We start from the raw sequence: 20,569 nt of genomic DNA on the forward strand, positions 1-20,569 counted from the left end.
AAAAAAACTCCCAACAAGATTGAAACTATGAAGATGCTGGATAACCAGACTTTGGACAGTAAATTCTTAATAAAATGTATTTAGATTCTTATCCAAGCTGTCGCAGGTGATCCATATCCATTCCCTGTACACGCTCCAATCTTCCAAGGTATTGACTGCTTTTTTAGGACCAATAATTTTACTAATGTACTTCAAAGTGACATAATTTAAAGAAAATACGCCAAGTTATGATTTTAACATCTTTAATAGTCAAACAGAAAGAAATAAGTGCAAACATTAGTAACTGATTCACTGTATGAAAACACCAGGAAAAACCAAACCTGTCAAATAGCAATGCATAAAGTGACACAGTAAAAGAAGCTATTTTTATAGGAGTTCTCTAAGTCTAAGACATGAAATTTATATTCCTTATAACTAAAGGTGCTGACTAGGGTTGAGCCGATCTTGAGATTTCAAGATCGATTTTAAAATCCGATTTCCGATCATTTTCCATCCGATCTCGATCACGATCTCGATCGTGAAATTTGCTCGATCGCTGATTGGAATCTGATCTTTTCCAATCCCGATCCTCAACCCTAGTCAATGCTTCTCTATGGGAAAAGTCACTTTTTGGGTTGAGCCGATGTTGAGATAACCTCCGATCTCGATCCCGCTGGAAAAGATCGGGTCGGAATGCCGATCGCGATCGTGAAATTTACTCGATCGCCGATCGGAATCCGATCTTTTCCGATCCCGATCGCTCAACCCTAGTGCTGACATCTCAATTATAGCTCCATTATATACCACAGCACATTACAGATATTGTCAACACTGTCCCATATAGGGCTTACGATCTATATATATCTTTAGGACTGCAGATTTATTGATTGATATGTTTGGCTACATGGATTAGTTGTAGAAGATGTTAGTGACAGCACTTAGCTCTGAGCAAAATAAACCTCATTTCCTAAATCTAGAGAACCCCTTTAAGCTCCATTAGTATTCATCAATATAAAAGCTACCATTTCATTGTTGCTTTGATTATATGTTCTTGTATATGCTGATTAAAAATGCATGTCCAGGGTTCATATTGGGGCATGTTAACATGACTGTGTCCCAGGAAACAGCACCTTCCATGTGTGGGCTGTATTTCCCGGACTGAAAAGGGTTGTGTTAATGGAATTCAATGTATCATAATGAGCTATGATATAGTGAGTGAGTTACTTAAGGGCCAGATTTATGTCAGCTTTACGTCAGTCCAATACTGTAGCAATACGGCCATTTGGGAGCTCACTGCCATATAATTCACTGTGATGCATTTTGTTCCATTCACACAGTCTTGTTCAGTCTGGGATATATGGCCTGTACATGACCACTTTTTTTTCCCAGATGGAATACGGTTGTGTGAATACACACTTAATCACAGAAATGATTTGCTGTAGTCCAATAGGCTTTATACGGATATACTATATTCTATTTTTATGTATACTTGTCAAATGATAACATTGTTCTGCAAATCCATTCACATTACAAAAATAAATCTTATTTACCTATATATGATATTGGTTTTTATAGAAAAAAAATATTCAACACTAAGCATCTTATTTGAAATTATAACATTCATCGGACTCCATTTATACAAAGGGATTCTTTATCTCTAAGGTAAAATACCGCCATACAGAGTCCGACGGAGCTTTAATGGCAGGGCATTAAGGGCCTGTACAGTCCCTGTGTGCTGCTGTACAGACTCTGTGCACATGTACATGGGTCTTTTAAAAATTTGACATTTTGGATCAAACTTATCGGCCACGGAGACCAACTGGCTTTCGTTTTCAAACCTCCACTCTATATGTCTGGTTCCTATTAAGAATAGTGCCATTCTTTATATGTGAACATTTCGATACACGAGGTCTAATGTGTTCTATATTGGTGATGGTATGTGCAGGAAAGTATAATTAATCCCTAAAAGGCTAGGTGCCATGTGCATTGTCTTATTGAGTATTATAAGGAGACAACAAGCTTATTTAAACATCATGTGATATGCAAAGCTCACCCATCTGAAGGAAGAGACATGTAAAATAAAAATGTGGACCAATAGACTGAGAATTAACACAGAGCTCCACTTTGAGAACTTTTTCCTATTTGCAAAGACAAAGCATTAAAGGGGTTGTCCCATCTCAAGGAGCCTATGTATGCTGGTAGCTTATGTAAATTGAACACTTTTCCTAAATATATTGCTTTAGAAATGCTGCTGTGTTTGCCTGCTATGTGAACTTATTCTTCCCATTATTTACACAGCGTAGCTATATCCACGGACTTGTAGGACAAATCACATCACTCAGGGGGCAACACGGTGGCTCAGTGGTTAGCCTTGCAGCGCTGCAGTCCTGAGTTCGAATCCCGCCAGGAACAACATCTGCAAGGAGTCTGTATGTTCTCCCCGTGTTTGCGTGGATTTCCTGCCATGCTACAAAGACATACTGGTAGGAAAATAAATGTACATTGTGATCCCTATATGGGGCTCACAATCTACATAAGAAAAAAAAAATCACATCACTCACTGCCAGCAGGACAAACAGTTCAACTAATTGCAGTTTGCTGATAAGAGTGTATTATCTCTGTATGTAAACACACAGTTAACACTGAATCCATTCTCTACAAGCATGTGCATATTATCTGATCTGCATAAGTATTGTGCTCCTTCTCAGGCCCGTTCAGCAAGGGGGGGGGGGGGAGAAGTACAGGAAGTGAGAAGAAGAGAGTGCAGGCAGACTGCCTAAACAGTGAGATGGGAGAACCCCTTTAAATGAAAAAAAGAATAATAAAACATGAATAAAAAAAGAATTCAGCATTAAAACCCATTAGTGATGGGACAGTTTGCGGTAGAAAATACAACAAAGAGAAAAGAAACTAGCTTTCACCCACAAGACCTATGGCTTGATCAGTCTCTAGACCTCTTATTTTTACCCGCATACTATAACATACATTTTACTAAAATATTGCCTCACGTTGTGCTATATATTGTCCAGTGAAATGCCAGGCTTCAAGATGTAAATCCCAACAGATCCAACAAGTATAAGGTAAATAGTCTTTGACAACTGATGTGGTCAATCTTCCCTGAGTACTTTAAGATGCCCCAAGAAAACAGGTGCTCCTGATTTGTCTGTGTAATACTCTACAAGTCTTCCTCTGTTTTACAAAATAATGACCCATAGCAGCTACTGACATGTCCATGTGTCATGTACAAGAAGTGGTGAACTATTAGGTTACCAAATGCTGAGGTCATATGTTCTACAGGAAGATAGCAGTCATTTAGCAATATACAGACTGGCCTTATGCTTGTTGCTGTTTTCTATTCATATCCACCATGATAAACAGTTTAAATGGCATCTGACCTTTACTTAAATATTACAGGCGATTTATATACATGATCTACATTACCAGACTGCTATGTCGCCTTACAGCACCAATACATTTACTTCTATTTGATCTATATATAGAATATTATTTAGGTTGACTAAACCTGTCAATCAAAGTCAGTAAAAGACTAATAAGCAAATGGGTGATACTGATACACACACACACACACACACACACACACACACACACATATACAGAACACACACTTACACATATATATATATATATATATATATATATATATATATATATAGTTCAACTATGTTACACAACTATGTGCAAATATATTTATCATATATAATATCAGTTCTGCATACATATCCCCATGTCTGGCAGATAACAATAACTGCTGAATATGTGCCAGTGGCCAAAGCAGTCCTCAGCTTTCCAGTGTTACTTTATTAAAGATGCCCCCAAGCGCAGACACTTCCATCCCTTTAATGTTGACTATAGTAGATATCTTCATCTAGTAAAGCCATATGATTCCATGGTATCATTTGTATAATTTGGTAGCTTCCTCCTTACATTCTGACCCTTCTATTGTACAAAGATGTTTGTCTGTGTAGGAAACTATTGAAACAAGTTCCGGAGTCACTTAAGCTGGCCATACACATTACATTATAGACTGCTGCTGGTTGGTCATATGGAAACCTACGACAGTCTGTCCCATACAGCCAACCATCAACTAAAGGTGGTCAGAACCAAAATCTGTTGTGTTGGGTTTTTTCTATTGTCTGTAGGCTGTGATCTGATGTTCATGGGCCGGACTAACAAAGCTGTGAGGGATTTTTGTGTTGTGTTTTCGGCACATTCATTAGAATTGAGTCACTTTCTCTTCCACTTTCATCTGTTCAGTGCCTGGGATAGTCAAACACCCATTGGAAGGTTGACAGTTGTTTATGAGTTTAGGACAGCTGGCCATACGACCAACCACAGTTCATTTCAGATGAGTGATGGCAAACTAAAATCTAATGTGTATAGCCGGCTTAAGCTAGCACTAGTGACTGATCAGGCTATAGACTAGCACTTAAAAAGCTGAAATCAATGTATTAAGACTGTCTGAACTTACAAAGGGCCCAACATACTCCTGTCAGTGGGTGTTGCAATGCACATGTCATCATATATATGTTATGTTTAAAGTTCTTAGCAATTATTATCCTTGCACAGATCAATTTCAAAATGAACGTCGTAAATAGTCCTGATCATTCTCCTCTTCATCGTCATCATCATCGAGGTACACAACGGCCACTTTCTTATCATCAGAGACCATGTGACCTTGCTGGATAATTCTTTGCAGTTGCACAGTTTTATCAACTTCTGACATTTCACCAATAACCTGGTGAGATGTAATATTATAAGAAGGCTGAGAGACGGCAGCAATTTCTTCCTCACCATATCCACTTTCTGCCACCTCTGAGTCATCCTTTAATTCACTGTATGACTGACTAAATTCTCTAAGTCCTTCAGTCTTACCAGAAGTTATCACCATACTGCTTTCTTGGGCTCCTTCGTCTCCTGTATGCTTTGTGGCAATTTTGGTGATATCCATTTGAAATGTGAATGATTTCTCCGTTGGGCCCAGTTTAATGTGTTTGATTGACCTCTCACTCTCAGTGGATTCTCCAGATGGAGATGAGACAATATACTCTGAAGATTCATAGGATTCCCTAGTTGGTCCTTCAAAGGTAATATATTCTGATGTATGAGATGTATCAGGAGAACCCACTTGTATATGTCTAATGAATCTGTTTTTATCTTCCTGATAGGAACCATCTTCTCCTCTTATTTGAAAATTTGATGAAATGGGGCCTTCAAAAACAATTTGCTCTCGTTTCGGACTTAACTTGATATGGTGGACAGACGTGTTAACATTGGACTGATCTTTAGACAGATCAAAACTTTCAGCTGATGGTGGTTCAGAAACATACCCCTGGTACTTAATCTGTTTCGCTACTTGAACTTTCTGAGTGCCAAAGTTAAATTCAATAGGAGCATTGTCATTGTTGGTACCTAATGTGATGTTAAGATCATTAGGTCTTGAAGGAGATCCCTCCAATAAAATTTCCTTGCTCGCTTCACCCGAGTTGACCTTAAAAGATGAGGCACCAGCAATATAATCATTCCCCTGAATAGTTTTCTTTTGATTTCCACTCTGATTTTCCTCATACACCAAGGTTTGATGAACTTGGTTGACATTGTCTACATTGTCTTTGGGTGATAAGCCTCCTGTGACATTTTGTCCAGTGGTGGTTGTTTTGAAAATAGGTCCATGAAATATAATCTGTTCTGCTGAAAAATTCTCCGTTGGACTTATTTTAATATGTCTAATTGACCTGTTCTGATCTGATGTGTCTTCTATATTTTTTACTATGTCCAGTTTAAGTGTTTCTGAAATAGGGCCCTCAAAGATGATCTCCTTCTTAGAGAGCATTTCTCTGGGTCCAATCTTGAAGTGATGCACAGACCTGTTTATTTCTGTTGGAGATAGATCACTAGCTGAGCCATGCTCAGATCCTGTTTCTTCATGTGTGGCTGGTTCATGAGTGCTAAGTTCGATGTGTTTTATGAACTTGCTTACATCTGTGGACATTTGCCCTACAGAGAGTTCTCTTGCAGGGCTGAAATGGATACTTGTAGTAGTTGGCCCTTTGACACTGATCTCTTCAGTGTAATGCTCCTCACCATTATTTGCATCTGTGGTGACTGAGTGATACAATTCTTGGTACTTATCAGATTCTTTTGTAAATGTAAGATTTTCATTTTGTGTTTGCAAGAAAGTAGTTAAGTCATCAGGTGATTTTATATTCGATGTATGTATGGTTCTCACCTCTCCCTGAACATCCTTAGCCAGCTCTAACACATCTATATCATCTGCATCTACAGTTTGGGATACATTAATTTCAGCTACAATTGTAACCATACCACTGTTTTCAGTTTGTCCAACTTTTTTGATATCTACAGCCAAGCTGCTGCTTTGTGTTTGTTCTTCTCCAGCTAGGGCTGATAGTTCATCAACAAGGTCTTGTGGAAGTTTCCCTTGTAGGCAGTCCAATGCCCCTTTCAATTTTTCCTGTGGATCTTTAACATCTTTCGATAAAAGATTAATTATTGATGACTTCATTTCTTGTGGCACTTCAATTTTTCTCTCAATGACAATGCCTTCAGTGTGTGACTGTTCATTTTTATCTTCATTGCTTGATTTTTGTCTTTCTTCATCAGAACTATCTTTGCCAGGTGAACTTTGCTCGGTGGCCATGGCATTTTTTAGAAGTTCACTCAAACTCTTACGACCTTGGGATCCTTGTAGGAACTCATCTTGCCAAGAATACTTCAGCTGAGATTCTTCTTCAGTGTGGATCTGTCCTCGTAAAGTCTCCTCTTCCTCTTCTTCTTCTAGATAGGGGTTATCATCAGGGACATAAACAAAGTAATCTATCTCTTCGTCCATGTGCTCACCCTCTGTTACTTCTTCAACTTGAGATGGACCTTCTCTGAGTTGAGATTCATCTTGAAGCTTTTCTGTTTGTATTGAGGAGTGTTGGTCGGATGTGACTGATTCTTCTGTATGGACATTATCCTCTGCTTCTTCTACATGAAATGGAGTTGGAAATTCTCCTTTATCATATTCAAATGTTCCAAATGATTCCTCAACAATCTCAACATTAATTGACTTTCCTGCTCCCGTCTTTAATCCAGAATGGATTACATTTCCTATCCATTCTTCTGCTTGTTCTCCAGTCACATCCTTCAAGATTGTTTTCTTTGTTGTCCAGCTTTCCTCTTGTAAGCTACCAGTTGATCCTGGCACAGTTTTCGTGGGTGACTGAGTGGTTCTTGTGTTCCATAAATCTGTTAGGTCAGGTTCATCAAACAAATCAATTTCTTCTTCTGTTTTAGATTCCACAAAAATGTGAGTTTTTCTGAAGCCATCACCACATTGCTCCTCTTTTTCAACATAGGTTACATTAGAATCATCCAGAGCAGTGGGTTGGCCAAATTGTCTTAAAATATCTGCAACCATAGCTTTCTTCCCGCTATATTCTGAATTACCTGCCACTTCAGATTCTACTGTAGACTTTACATTGTCTTCATAATTTTCACTTTCTTTAATTGTTTCTTCATTTTTTAGAAGAGTAGTTCCTTCACTCACATTAGTTTGCATGGTGTTCCCTGAAAACCTACTGTGTTCTGAATGCTCCACATTCTCTATTTCTGATCTGACTTCTCTTCTCCTGTCTTCATACTGTATTGGGATATCCAGGACAACTTGTTCTCCCTGAATACCTTCTCCAAATACAGTTGTCCTTGATCTAATATCCTGTTGTTTCTTCTCAGTGGAAGACAAACTATCTGCTTTTCCTAGAAAAGTGCTTTGGTCATTCACATACGTATGACTAACATTTCTTTTTTCATTACCTTCTATGTAACATTTTTGGGTGCTATTTTCTTTTTTTCTTGCTTCCAGTTGTATTGGTATTTCTAACACAATTTGCTGATCTGATCCTGCTGATTCTTTTTCCCCAAGTACAACTGTTTTCACATGAGTAGTCTCATGGACATCAACCTTTGATCCTGTTGCAACGTTCACGTCACCTGCTCCAACTTTTTCTGTCTCCTCCATTCGTTTTTTAGCTTGTTCTCTTTTTTTCCTTTCTTTTTTGACAGGAAGCTCTTGAGGTTTAGGTTCTTCAATCTCTTTCTTCGTTGATTCTGCTACACTTGCTGTTTCTTTACTAATCGAATGATCTTTGGTGACATACTGGCGATTACTTTCCAATGTTTGTTGAGTTTTTTCTATAGTCTTTGAAGTTACTTTGCTTTCATCAGTTACTTTTGTTTCTAAAGTGTTTTGTGAGACGGAATCTTGTTTTTTATCTTCTGTTCTAATTTGTCGATCTACTTTTTTGGCCTCTTTGGAATGGGTTCTTGGTCGAGCTACTGGTTTAAGATCTTGAATTTTCTCTTCTCTTCTTGTTTCACTAATGACTGTAGACTGGGTTGAAGAAAATGGTGTGATGACTGGAGGTTGAACTGGGCGAGACACTGGTCGAGACACTGGTCGAGTCTGTGGGAATTCTTTTGTGTCATATCTTGAAGAAAAACCTGAGTCCCATCTTCTACTTTTGTCTTGAGCTGTGTTTTCATACACATGTGTTACATAAGAACTACTTGTATTGCCCAGATTTGAATATTTTGATGTAATTTGCTGTTGTGGTACGGTACGAGTTAGGAATCTGTCTACATTTGTGACGTCTTTATTTCTTCGTATCTCTTCTTTGCGTCTTGCAATTGGGTATTCAGGTCCCCTGTGAGAGTATTTTGTGGATTCTTCATAGGATGATGTAACATATCCTAAATAAAAATATACCACATATATGTCATATAGCAACAAAAAAAAAACAACAAACTCAATCGATAATAATATATTTTGGAATGTTGTGTATTATGTTTTGGCTTTATGTGTATCATGTTTTTAGTGATGATCTTATTTATCTATGTGGGGACTTTTTTTTTAGTAAGAAAAAGCTTCTATTTTAGGCCATCTGTACACAACCATGTGCAATCCGTGAGTCTGTAAAAATGGCATGGATGACACATGGATTGGTATCTATAATTAAGGGTGCCTTCTCGCTGTATTGTACACAAGTATGCATTGGGAGGATTGGGAGGCATATGTTAAAAAAACACTGTAGTGGTATACATTTATAATGTTAGTATTGCAAGGAAATCCTGAAAATAACATTATACGATATTTCTATGTGAGCAGTGTTCTCTGTGCAGGCTGAGGATGAAGTTACCTTTTAATACGGAAACCAAGCTTTCAAAATATCATTAAGATTGTGTTTATATGACATTTTTGGTGAGATGATTGGTCTGTGAAACAGTTTCCCTAGGACAAATCCTACCTGCAGGCCTGTCTCTCACTGAATGTTCTGTCCAGATCACTCTGCCCTTTTTGGTTTCTGCCTCCAGCAATGCCCTGTTAGAGAAAGACCACAGAGTGAATCATTAAATTGGTGTCATATCGTATAAAACAAAACTGTGCAATATATAAAATAAAGCGAAAGGGTTTGTATATGCAGCAGATTTCAACCATGGAAAAGTGGCTCAAAATCTGCAGCATGTGTATGGGGTTAAACTGTATTGTTCATGCATTCAGGAACATAGATGCAGAGGTATTTGCACACAGATGCTGGTGCTGTAGCAGACAGGCTTATTTAAAAAAAAAAAAAAAAAACAGCAAAATAAATAAACCTTCACATCAAGCACAAAATGAGCAAAATAAAATACAGCCTTAACTTCAGGCAAAAACAATGTGATTCAAAACCCTGCTTGTTTGAGCACTAACTATAAAATAAGTACTAACTATATGTGAGGCTTACTACCAGCCACACGAATCAACAAAAAAAGCAGCACAATCTTACCAGACTCACAGTGTCAGGACAGACCCAGGCGCCTCCTCTTGCTCCCTGGATCTGTGCTGAAGTGCAGACTCTTCAGCCTTTTATGTCGCAGTAACAAGCCTCAGGACCCACACCTGCGCTCAAGCCTACTCCAGACCCACCCTGGTCCACACATAAGTCAGAAATCTGGGGGAGATATACTAATATTCCAGCACTCTGTCTGTCTCCTTCTCACAATATATAAAGACATCGCCAGATCTGCTGCATGGCAAACATGCATGGTGCCCAGTGGACCACTTTGATAATAAATGGGCCCGTGTAGATTTTAATATGGGGCTTCCTATTTTACCAGACAAAAGAGAGTATCTTGTAATGTTGCCTCTACCACAGATGTGAACAAACCTTACAGAAATGGGATATAAAGGCATGCATTTCAGATGGTAGATTAACAGAGAAAGTATTCACCTTAAGTTAAGATAAGATAATACTTTAATAGTCCCACCAAGGGGAAATTCAGTGTGTTACAGCCGCATAGATAATACAGTCATACATTACAAGAAATAACACATACAAGCTCAGAATAGAAAATATACTAGAAGTCATAGCAACTAAAAAGAGTAAGAAAGCCTTCAGGATCATTTAGATCTCTGTGCAGAGTGATCTCTGCTTAGCCTGATGTATATTACACAGCCTGACTGCGGTTGGGAGGAAGGATCTCCAATACTTGGGGTGAAGCAGTCGGTCACTGACAGTACTGCCCAGTGTTATCATGTCTTTCTGTCACTCACCACCTGTACTGGGTCCAGGGGGCTCCACAGGACAGAGCTGGCCCTTCTAATCAACCTGTCAAGCCTATTTCTGTCCCTGGCTAGTATAGTACTCCCTCAGCAGGCCACTCTAAAGAATATGGCTGATGCTACCACAGAGTTGAAAAAGGCCCTAAGAAGTGGCCCCTGGACTCCAAAGGCCCTCAGCCTCCTGAGCAGGTAGAGTCTGCTGTGGCCCTTTCTGTGCAGCGCCTCCAGGTGATCAGCCCAGTCTAATTTATTATTGAGGAGCACACCCAGGTACTTATAGGTCTTGATGCCTGATCTCAATGCCTGTGCCCTGGATGTCCACCGGGTTCGGAACCCTGCTCCGCTTACTAAAGTCCTCTACCATCTCCTTGGTCTTCCCAGCATTAATCCTGAGGTGGTTCCGCTGGCACCAGTCCACAAAATCCTGGTTTAAGTCTCTCTGTCATCTCCGTCCGTGATGATGCCTACTAAAATGACATTACATAGTCTAGTAATAGTTAATAAAGGGTTGAAATAATGAAAACATTTGAATCCATTTTTATTATATTGTCCCCCTAGAATGTCTAAAACATTGTGTAATGGAGCACAGTATTCCAGCACTGACTAGCTGCTAAGTGATCAGACAGATGACTGATCTGACCGCTGTTGTCAGTAGTTCATGCAGCCATAGAGAGCTCTAAACAAGCAGGGGGGCAGTGGACATGTGGCAATGGGGGCTCAGAATTAATCTGAAGCTTTAAACTCCTGAGATTGTAGACCCAAAATAAAAGCAGACTCATATTTGACACCATCCTGCTGGGATTCGGAAACTGACTCATTGCTTCTCTCTGACCAGAGATAATGTTTTTCCAGTATGTGAGGTGTGAATAAAAATGATAGCCAACATACCAACCACACCCAGTGGGAAAGAGAGCCATTGGCAATGTAACATGAACCTGGAGACAGGTGGTTGTAGAAGTTGCAGATTCACTCAATCTACATTTGTTTCATGCATATAAATAAAGTTGCTTAATAAAGAACATCTTAAAAAGTAGCAAAAAAAAGCAACAAGATACCAATAAACAAGAAGAGATACAAGCTATGGCAGAATCCTAGATTCTCTCACATCTCCATTCACTTCATTGCTTATTTTTAGTACTATGCATCATGGTCCAGAATTAGATCCTGAAAATAGCATTGAGCGCTAAGATTACATTCAGGTATACCATGTCGAAATATACTGTATGCATTTATTGAGATTTCTAACAATTTACCACATTGTCACAGGCTGTTATGCTACAGTAGTTTTGGAAAAAACATGTTCAAATAGTGCACAAAAAATATTACTATATGTAATAATATATGTGGTTATGTTGCACTTTTGGCACAAACTCAATTGACTTTCATTAACAGCCTAATGGGCACAGTCTGAAATTAGTTCGGGGAAGATCAGAAATAGCGCTGGGCAAACTTTGCAAGATTCATATTGTGAATATTTGTGAGGTTTGTCTGACAGTTCCATATTGCGCCAAAATTGTTTTGTCCAAAACAGAACTGCTATTATAATCTGAGGTCTCTTTAGACCTCAAAAACTAATAAGTGGAAGCAAAGGAGAGGTGATTAAATATAAGTCTTACTCACCTCTCCTGGGCTCCTTCGACCTAGATGTAGCCCAGGAGAGGTGAGTAAGAATTTTTGTTATATTTAAGCACCTTCCCTGAGCCTCCACTTATTATATTCTGGGGTCTGAAGAGAACACAAAAAGTTTATGTATGGCTGAACCAACAATTCTTAGAAAATTGGTAACAAACCGGAAACATTGTGAACTGTTATACACACCTTTAATCAGAAACCAATCATAGGAAATCGTTTTGGTTTTTTTTATTGAAAGAGTAGTTGAGGCTTAGAACAAACTTCCAGTATATGCGGATAGGAAATCTACAGTAAGTGAGTGAATTTATATATGTCTGGGCTAAATACATCAGCATCTGCTAAAAAGAAAATAATATAAGGACAGACTAGGCGGACCATCTGCCAACCATCTTCTATGCTTCTGATTCAATCTTCTGAGGTAGTTAAAGGGGTTGTCTACTTTCAAACCAGCATTGAGAGACAAATGTTATTATATGTATAAAAAAAAGATATACAATTTTCCAATGTAATTTCTGTATCAATTCTTCACAGTTTTCTAGCTTTCTGCTTGCTGTCATTCATTCTTTTATTTCTAGTGGATAAAAATCTGCCCATGGTCATGTGATACACAGTCAGGGTCGGACTGGGATGTCTAGGGCCCACCAGTGGAATTGTTTCTAGGGGCCCACCACCAGGACCCTGCAGATCAGCAATACCGAGACACGACGGCTAAAGGTAACAACATGTCAGGAGCCATGCTGCTCACACACTATACCATGGGCACCACTGCACTACCTAAACCTACTGCTACACCTTGTATGGCAAGTGAACAGCGTAGCTGCTAGAAATGTTACCATTACTTGTAGCTGCTCTGTCCTGGAAGAGCTGATCTGCAGAGGTCCTGGCTGTTGTATCATCGCAGATATAATATTGATGGTCTATCCTAAGGACAGGCCATCAATATTAGAAACATGGATAAATCCTTTAAAGTGGTCGTCCAGGAATTGGAGCAACACATGTGCCAGGCACATTGCAGAAACGCAACGTCTTTGTCTACTACAGAAAAAAAAAGTGTTTTACAGAATCAACAAAGTGAATGAAATTTACCTCATCCACACGTTTCCGGAAAAAAAAAGATGTGGAACAGCCACAAATTCTAAAATGTGTGCGCTTCAAAAAACATGGCTGGTTACTTTCAGCTGAGCAATCGGGAGAAAGTACAGGGAAAATGCATCAAAAGTGCAATGAAAAACACTGTGGAAAAAATACATTGTGATTCACTGCTATTTTTTTTCGACAAGGTTTTTAGCTGAGTCTCGCTGTTGGGCCTCATCCTGATCATCTCAATATACTGTGTATTACACTGTAAGGGTGCATGCACACTACGTAACGCCGGGCGTGTATGAGAGCCGTACACGCCGGCGTTACAGCAGGGCTGCCGAACACTTCCCATTCACTTCAATGGGAGCACTCGTAACAGCGCTTACGAGCGCTCCCATTGAAGTGAATGGGAAGTGTTCGGCAGCCCTGCTGTAACGCCGGCGTGTACGGCTCTCATACACGCCCGGCGTTCCGTAGTGTGCATGCACCCTAAGGGTGCATTCACACGGAGGAAAATGGCGCTGAATTTGGTGTGGAATTTCAGTGCTGAAAAAAAAGCCTCCCATTGATTTCAATGGGTTCCTTTTTCTGCTAGCAGAAAAAGGCATTGAAGTTAATGGAAGGCTTTTTTTCAGCGCTGAAATTCAGCACCAAATTCAGCGCCATTTTCCTCTGTGTGAATGGACACTAAGGCAATGGCCCCATGTAGCATTGCACAGTAAAAAAAACGCTGCAGGAAAACCCCCGGCGGCAACGCATCAGTTTTTCCCACACTGCTTATTGCAGAAACTCCACAGAGGTTTCCTCTGAGGACTTTCTGCTTCCTTTATATCTATAGGGACACTGCCGGTGTGTCTGTAAGTATAAGTGACATGCTGCGATTTCCAAAACCACAACAGTTTTAGAAATTGCAGTGTGTCCGCTGTGTGTATTTTACTGCAATGTGTGGATGGGACTGCACACACTATATACCTACACACTCAGGCCTGGTTCACATCCCCCCCCCAAACAGACTACTGAACGCATTAGCAAACAGTGTGCAGTGAAAGCACACGGACCCCATAGACTATAATGGGAACCGTGTGCTTTCCATGCGGTGTCTGCAGAGAACATGCAGACAGAAAAGTACTTCACAATCTACTTCTATATATATACTTTCCCTCTATAGCGGGAGGGCACCATGTACAGCTTCTGCACCAGCTATTGGGGGCCCCTTTGTGTTGAGGCAAATGCATTGCTCAGGATCCCGTTTGGGCCCCTGAACAATGCATCTGCAGTGGCTAAATGAGGAATTAACAGTCGGGGCCCACCGAAGGATTCACCGGTTCCCCGGTGGGCCAGTCCGACCCTGTATACAGTCCATGGTCATGTGATATACAATTCATGTTCATGTGATGGGCACACAGGTGCACAGTTCATTACCAGGCAGATGTCTAATGACTGTGCTGTGACTATAACAAGCTGTGCACCTGTGTGTCCATCACATGACCATGGACTGCATATCACCTGACCATGGACTGTATATCACCTGACCATGGTCAGAATTTCATCCACTAGAGATAAATAAAATGAATGATAACAAGCAGAGATCTAGAAAACTTTGAGGATTTGATAAAGAAAATACATAGGAAAATTGTATCTTTTTATTATACAAACAATAACATTTGTCTCATAATATTGGTAGTAAAATGTCCAACCCATTTATCTAGTATGTTATACTCTCTTAACTCCTTCCTGACATCCTGTATGGTAGATAGCACTGGGTCTCTGCTGTATTATATCACCCTTAATGTATCATTATTGTACGTGTGACGCTAGGTTCACACCTGTGTTCTGCTCTCCGTTCTGTGATTTCCGTCTTCTACATGCAAGAAGACGGAAAGCACAGACCGGGTCCGGCCATGAGCGGCGGTGAGCGTTTTATGCTCTCCGCCACAAAACCGTTTTATTTAATCCGGACACAGAGTATTGCATGTCCGATTCTGTGTCCGGATTATAAAACCCGGTTTCGCGGCGGAGAGCATGAAACACTCACCGCCGCTCACGGCCGGACATCTTTCTCACCCATTCATTTGAGACTCCTGCAGGTTTCCGTCTCCTGCTCTGTTTTATGCAGGAAATGGAAACCTGAAGTACGGAGTGCCGGGCGCAGATGTGAATGAGCCCTGACTGTTAATTGTCTCCTGGATTCACAGGAGCATCTTCTGTCACATAGGAGGCAGTGACATGGGATTCTGCATATTACAGTGGGAGTCATTTGGCTGAATCATTATCACAAATAAACTAAAAATAGAATATGCATATTTTATTCTATTAATGGAATCATGTAGCCATTGCATGACACGACAATATATCATGGAGCTCCCTGTACATATAAAGGCAAGTGTTTGCATTGCCAACACGCCATACTGTGTTTAAGAAATATTTTCCTATACTTAAATGGTTTTGTAAGGTCTAAAGACCATTTTATGTGTACATTGTCTCCACTCACGCACTTTGATATTTAGTGGTCTGTTTCATACATAGTATTAGTTATCACTTTATATTCTGATGACGTAAGTAAGCAAGACTTGACCTTGCCATTCACATCAGATCCTACATTAAGGGTTTACTCTGAGAGGTTTTAGACTGAAGCCTGTACGTCACCACACACTAAAGCTTGGAACTACATTGCTGTACACTGCCTTAGTACGTCATTGTTCTATGGAATTATTCTTCCCTATTGATTTATAAGAAGGATAGTTCTATAATATAATACCTTGTCTAATAGAGCAGGTAAGAGTTTTCTCTGCTGGATTCCTATGCAATCTATGGTTGGTTAGTCATAATGCTGAATGAGTCAGTCAAGGACCAAGAATACTGACATATACTTTGAGACTGAATGTTACCTGTTGTGCTATTGCTTCACTTAGAACTCAATGTCACAGTTAAAGTGACTGTACATGACAGGACAGAGATAGGTCATCAACAGCAGATCGAAAGGAGGTTTGACTCCAAATACCCTGTCAATTATCTATTTCCAGAGCTGCAATGTACCAAAAGCTAGTACATCTTCAAGTGGCGTAAATAAAGTCCTGGAAACTTTGAACAAGGCCCCCTATCTCATCCCTTCAGGGTACCCCTGATAGCGGCAGTTATGGATGTTGCAGAGGTGTCCCATAGAGTTCAGTGAGATCAGTGGAGGTCTGGGACCCCTGCTGATCAGCTGTTTGACCCCTTCACTATATACATTGCAAGCTGTCTGTTTTATAGCGATCGTGTAATGTAATGACTGAATGTTCACTTCTATAAGACGAGGTTATAATATTAAATGGCCACTGTAGAACAGATGGTGTGTGATGTACAGGAGACTTGAACAAGCACTGCAGTCCCTTCAAACCGCTGATCAGCAGATGTCCCAGGTTTTGGACCCACTGATCTCTTATTGATGACCCATTCTAGGTAATCAATAGCAAGGAACTGGAATACCCCTGTCATGAGGCTGTGGTACCACTGTGACTTGAATGGGACTGAGTTTACAGTATATCCTCCAGCAACTACACAGTGTACAGAGCTGTGCTGTGCATAGAACTGCAAACAGCTGTTTGGCACAGTTGATAAGAACTAGTTGCTCGGGATGTGGTTCCTGACAACCCCACTTCTTAGACAATATATCCCTATAAACTTATCTGTCTCATTATTTTGCAGCAAGCAATGTGTTAGCAGCCCGAACATTTCCAATCACAGGCTGTATACCTAGTAAGATTCCTCTATAACTATATTTGAAGAATTTCTTGAATATTTAATGAACCACTAATCCAGTTACAAGAGACAAAGTAAAGTTATTAATTTATAGGCCACTGAGTGATATGACATTCATAGACCACATTACCTATAAGCAGCCACTTCCAGGCCGAGTCCAGTCTTCACTTGCATGAGGTCATGATAATCCTTCAGACGCTCTGTGATGGTTATTGTGATGGTCTGCTTTTCATTCTCCAACTGTTCTATTATGATCTGGAGGAACAAATAGTGAAAAGGGTATTTATATATGTAGAGGGAGAACTAATATGCCCCAATACTCTGCATTACCAAAGTATAATCACAAAGAACGTAAAATGAGCAATGCCCATAAGGCGTACACTACTAGCATTATAAGAGAGAGTACACACCGGGAAATTGCAACAAGGCACTGGAGAACAGGGAGTATTGTGGATAATGGGAGATCTAAAGCCATGTATGACATGATTAATACATGCGATAGATTGATTGTGCCATACAACCATACGCTCAGTTGACTTTCATCTTATGTATATTTTCAGATTTGGGTCATGGCTTGATTTAATGAAGAAACATCCAAAAATAGGTGAGACACAAGAGAAGTGCTAAATACTAGAGCTGGAGGTAATGATTAGAGCAATAGGCAGGAGAATGTTATGAACCAGAAGAGTGGTATCTGAAGGTGAATGAAGAAATCTATAAGCAATACAATATTTAATATTTTCATGTTAGGAATCCATCCAGTGGGATCTGGCAATGTCATGATAATTATTTTTGCAGAGTAGGTCTCATGCACATAGCTGAATTAGAGATATGTATTGCAATTATCTATAATACGCTATGCACAGGGTGTTTTTTTCCTCTTTGTTGCAGCCTCTCCTTGTTTTGGTTTAAATAATACATCACATATTAGGATTTACTATGTCATGACTACAATACCTGCTTAATAACCAAAAAATCCATCTGTATTAGTGATGAGCGAGTAGTATTCGATTGAATACCTGGCCGGCATAGAAATGCGTGTAATTAGCCAAACACCAAGGGGTTAAACACATTGAATATCTGAAGCATTTAACCCCTTTGGTGTGTAGCTAGGTTATGCTAAGTTCACACATGCATTCGAGTTTCCGCTTGGGGACCCACCGAACATAAATCTTATCCACTTAAAAAAGCAGTTACCTTAGGAAACCCATAGACCCCATAGACTATAATGGGGTCCATCGGTTTTCCACCCAGTTTCTGCCAAAGTTTTTTAGAAAATGCATAGAAAAAAGTTCTTCTTGCAGGACTTTTTTCTCCACATTTTTAAAGCGGAATGGGGAACAGAATCTTCTTGCAGAGACTGGGCACAGGTGTTACCACAGCCTTTAGTAGATTTTATGTAGTTATAGTAGATCAAAGCATTGCCCCTAGTGATGCCATTACAGATCCTTAGGTATAATGACATATAGAGCCTGTACATACCTGGGATCCTTTTATCACCCATACAATACAACACTACATATAATGACCATTATTGGCCAATGGCTCAAAGAAGACACCTAGAAGGATGTATTCATAGAAGGGATTTCTAAGAAGGTGCTGAATAATGACTTTCAGCTTCTCGGATCACTGCTACATTAATATGTTATTTTCACACCTGCTTAGCTCTGTACTTTAAATTGATCCAGATATAAGTTTTGGCTGGAGAATACATCTCGCCCACTGCTGCCCTTTGCTAATGTCACTTATCTCTCAGTTAGTTTCGATGAAATCACCGTAGACACAGTTGCTTGTTGAACATCAACAAACTATTTATTAAAGTCACACCACATCTACTTAAAGAGCAACTCGGGTACCCTTCCCCAATGCCAACTTGCTTCAGTATATTAGAGTGAGCTATTTTATAGTGTTTTTCCCCCTAATTGTATCATTCAGATTTTTTTTGTTCTCTCTTAAATTGAAAGTTACCCAGAAAGTGTAAAAGAGTGGTCCAGGATTTGGAGAAACCTGTTGGGTATCTGGGGTGTGTGTAAAAGTTAAAATAAAGTATATCCACACGTCCCCAGTGCCCCATTGTCCACTCCTGGGCCTTTTTTCCATGATCTGCTGAGGTTGCAGAATGATCACATGACTCAACAATCACTGGAGAGGGATTAGTGATGTCACTCACACACCTTTTCGCAACTCGTATAAATTATACCTACAATAGTGCACATACTAGTGCACACAAACCTGATATACACACACATATGATAGGGAGACATTTTGCTCACCTACCCCTGTTTCTCCAAAAATAAGAGTATTATACAATTTTTTTTCTCAGAAAAAAGAACAAGGACTTTTTTCAGGATAGGACTTAATGTTTTTCATGAAAAACAAGCATACGTTTGATCACTTTTAGAGATGAGCGAACACTAAAATGTTCGAGGTTCGAAATTCGAATCGAACAGCCGCTCACTGTTCGTGTGTTCGAACGGGTTTCGAACCCCATTATAGTCTATGGGGAACATATACTCGTTAAGGGGGAAACCCAAATCCGTGTCTGGAGGGTCACCAAGTCCACTATGACACCCCAGGAAATGATGCCAACACCTCTGGAATGACACTGGGACAGCAGGGGAAGCATGTCTGGGGGCATCTAACACACCAAAGACCCTCTATTACCCCAACATCACAGCCTAACAACTACACACTTTACACACTCAATACCACCTCTCTGACAGTAGGAAAACACCTTGAAACATGTGTATTTGGCACTTGCAGTGAGGAGAGCTTGTCACCAGCAGTGAATTTGGCCCTTGTAGTAAGTTGAGGTTGGCACCAACATTTGTTTTGAAAATCAGGGTGGATTGAGCCTCTAACCAGCAGAGTTTGGGCAAATTCATGGTGGAGGGAGCCTCTAAAAACCCCAGTTTGGACCAATTCATGCTGGAGGGAGCCTCTAAAAACCCCAGTTTGGACCAATTCATGGTGGAGGGAGCCTCTAAAAAACCCAGTTTGGACCAATTCATGGTGGAGGGAGCCTCTAAACAGCCCAGTTTGGACCAATTCATGGTGGAGGGAGCCTCTAAACAGCCCAGTTTGGGCAAATTCATGGTGGAGGGAGCCTCTAACCAGCCCAGTTTGGGCAAATTCATGGTGGAGGGAGCCTCTAAAAACCCCCGTTTGGACCAATTCATGGTGGAGGGAGCCTCTAAACAGCCCAGTTTGGGCAAATTCATGGTGGAGGGAGCCTCTAACCAGCCCAGTTTGGACCAATTCATGGTGGAGGGAGCCTCTAAAAACCCCAGTTTGGACCAATTCATGGTGGAGGGAGCCTCTGAAAACCCCAGTTTGGACCAATTCATGGTGGAGGGAGCCTCTAAAAACCCCAGTTTGGACCAATTCATGCTGGAGGGAGCCTCTAAACAGCCCAGTTTGGGCAAATTCATGGTGGAGGGAGCCTCTAAAAACCCCAGTTTGGACCAATTCATGGTGGAGGGAGCCTCTAAAAACCCCAATTTGGACCAATTCATG

General features: G+C 40.2%; 1 protein-coding gene across 1 annotated transcript in view; it reads right to left on the reverse strand.

Annotated features, from left to right (window-relative positions):
• Positions 1-225: 225 nt before the first annotated feature.
• The window catches only part of SYNM (synemin), a 44,017-nt gene continuing 23,673 nt past the window's right edge, over positions 226-20,569 (reverse strand). Inside the window, exons 2-4 of the mRNA XM_075273200.1 lie at positions 17,184-17,308; positions 9,306-9,379; positions 226-8,751 (exon numbers count right to left, since the gene is read on the reverse strand). Of these exons, the coding sequence (XP_075129301.1) occupies positions 4,574-8,751; positions 9,306-9,379; positions 17,184-17,308 (4,377 nt within the window). The 3' untranslated portion in view covers positions 226-4,573. The remainder of the gene's footprint in view (positions 8,752-9,305; positions 9,380-17,183; positions 17,309-20,569) is intronic.

Source organism: Leptodactylus fuscus, chromosome 5 (genome assembly GCF_031893055.1).
Source record: "Leptodactylus fuscus isolate aLepFus1 chromosome 5, aLepFus1.hap2, whole genome shotgun sequence".
Lineage (NCBI taxonomy): Eukaryota > Metazoa > Chordata > Amphibia > Anura > Leptodactylidae > Leptodactylus > Leptodactylus fuscus.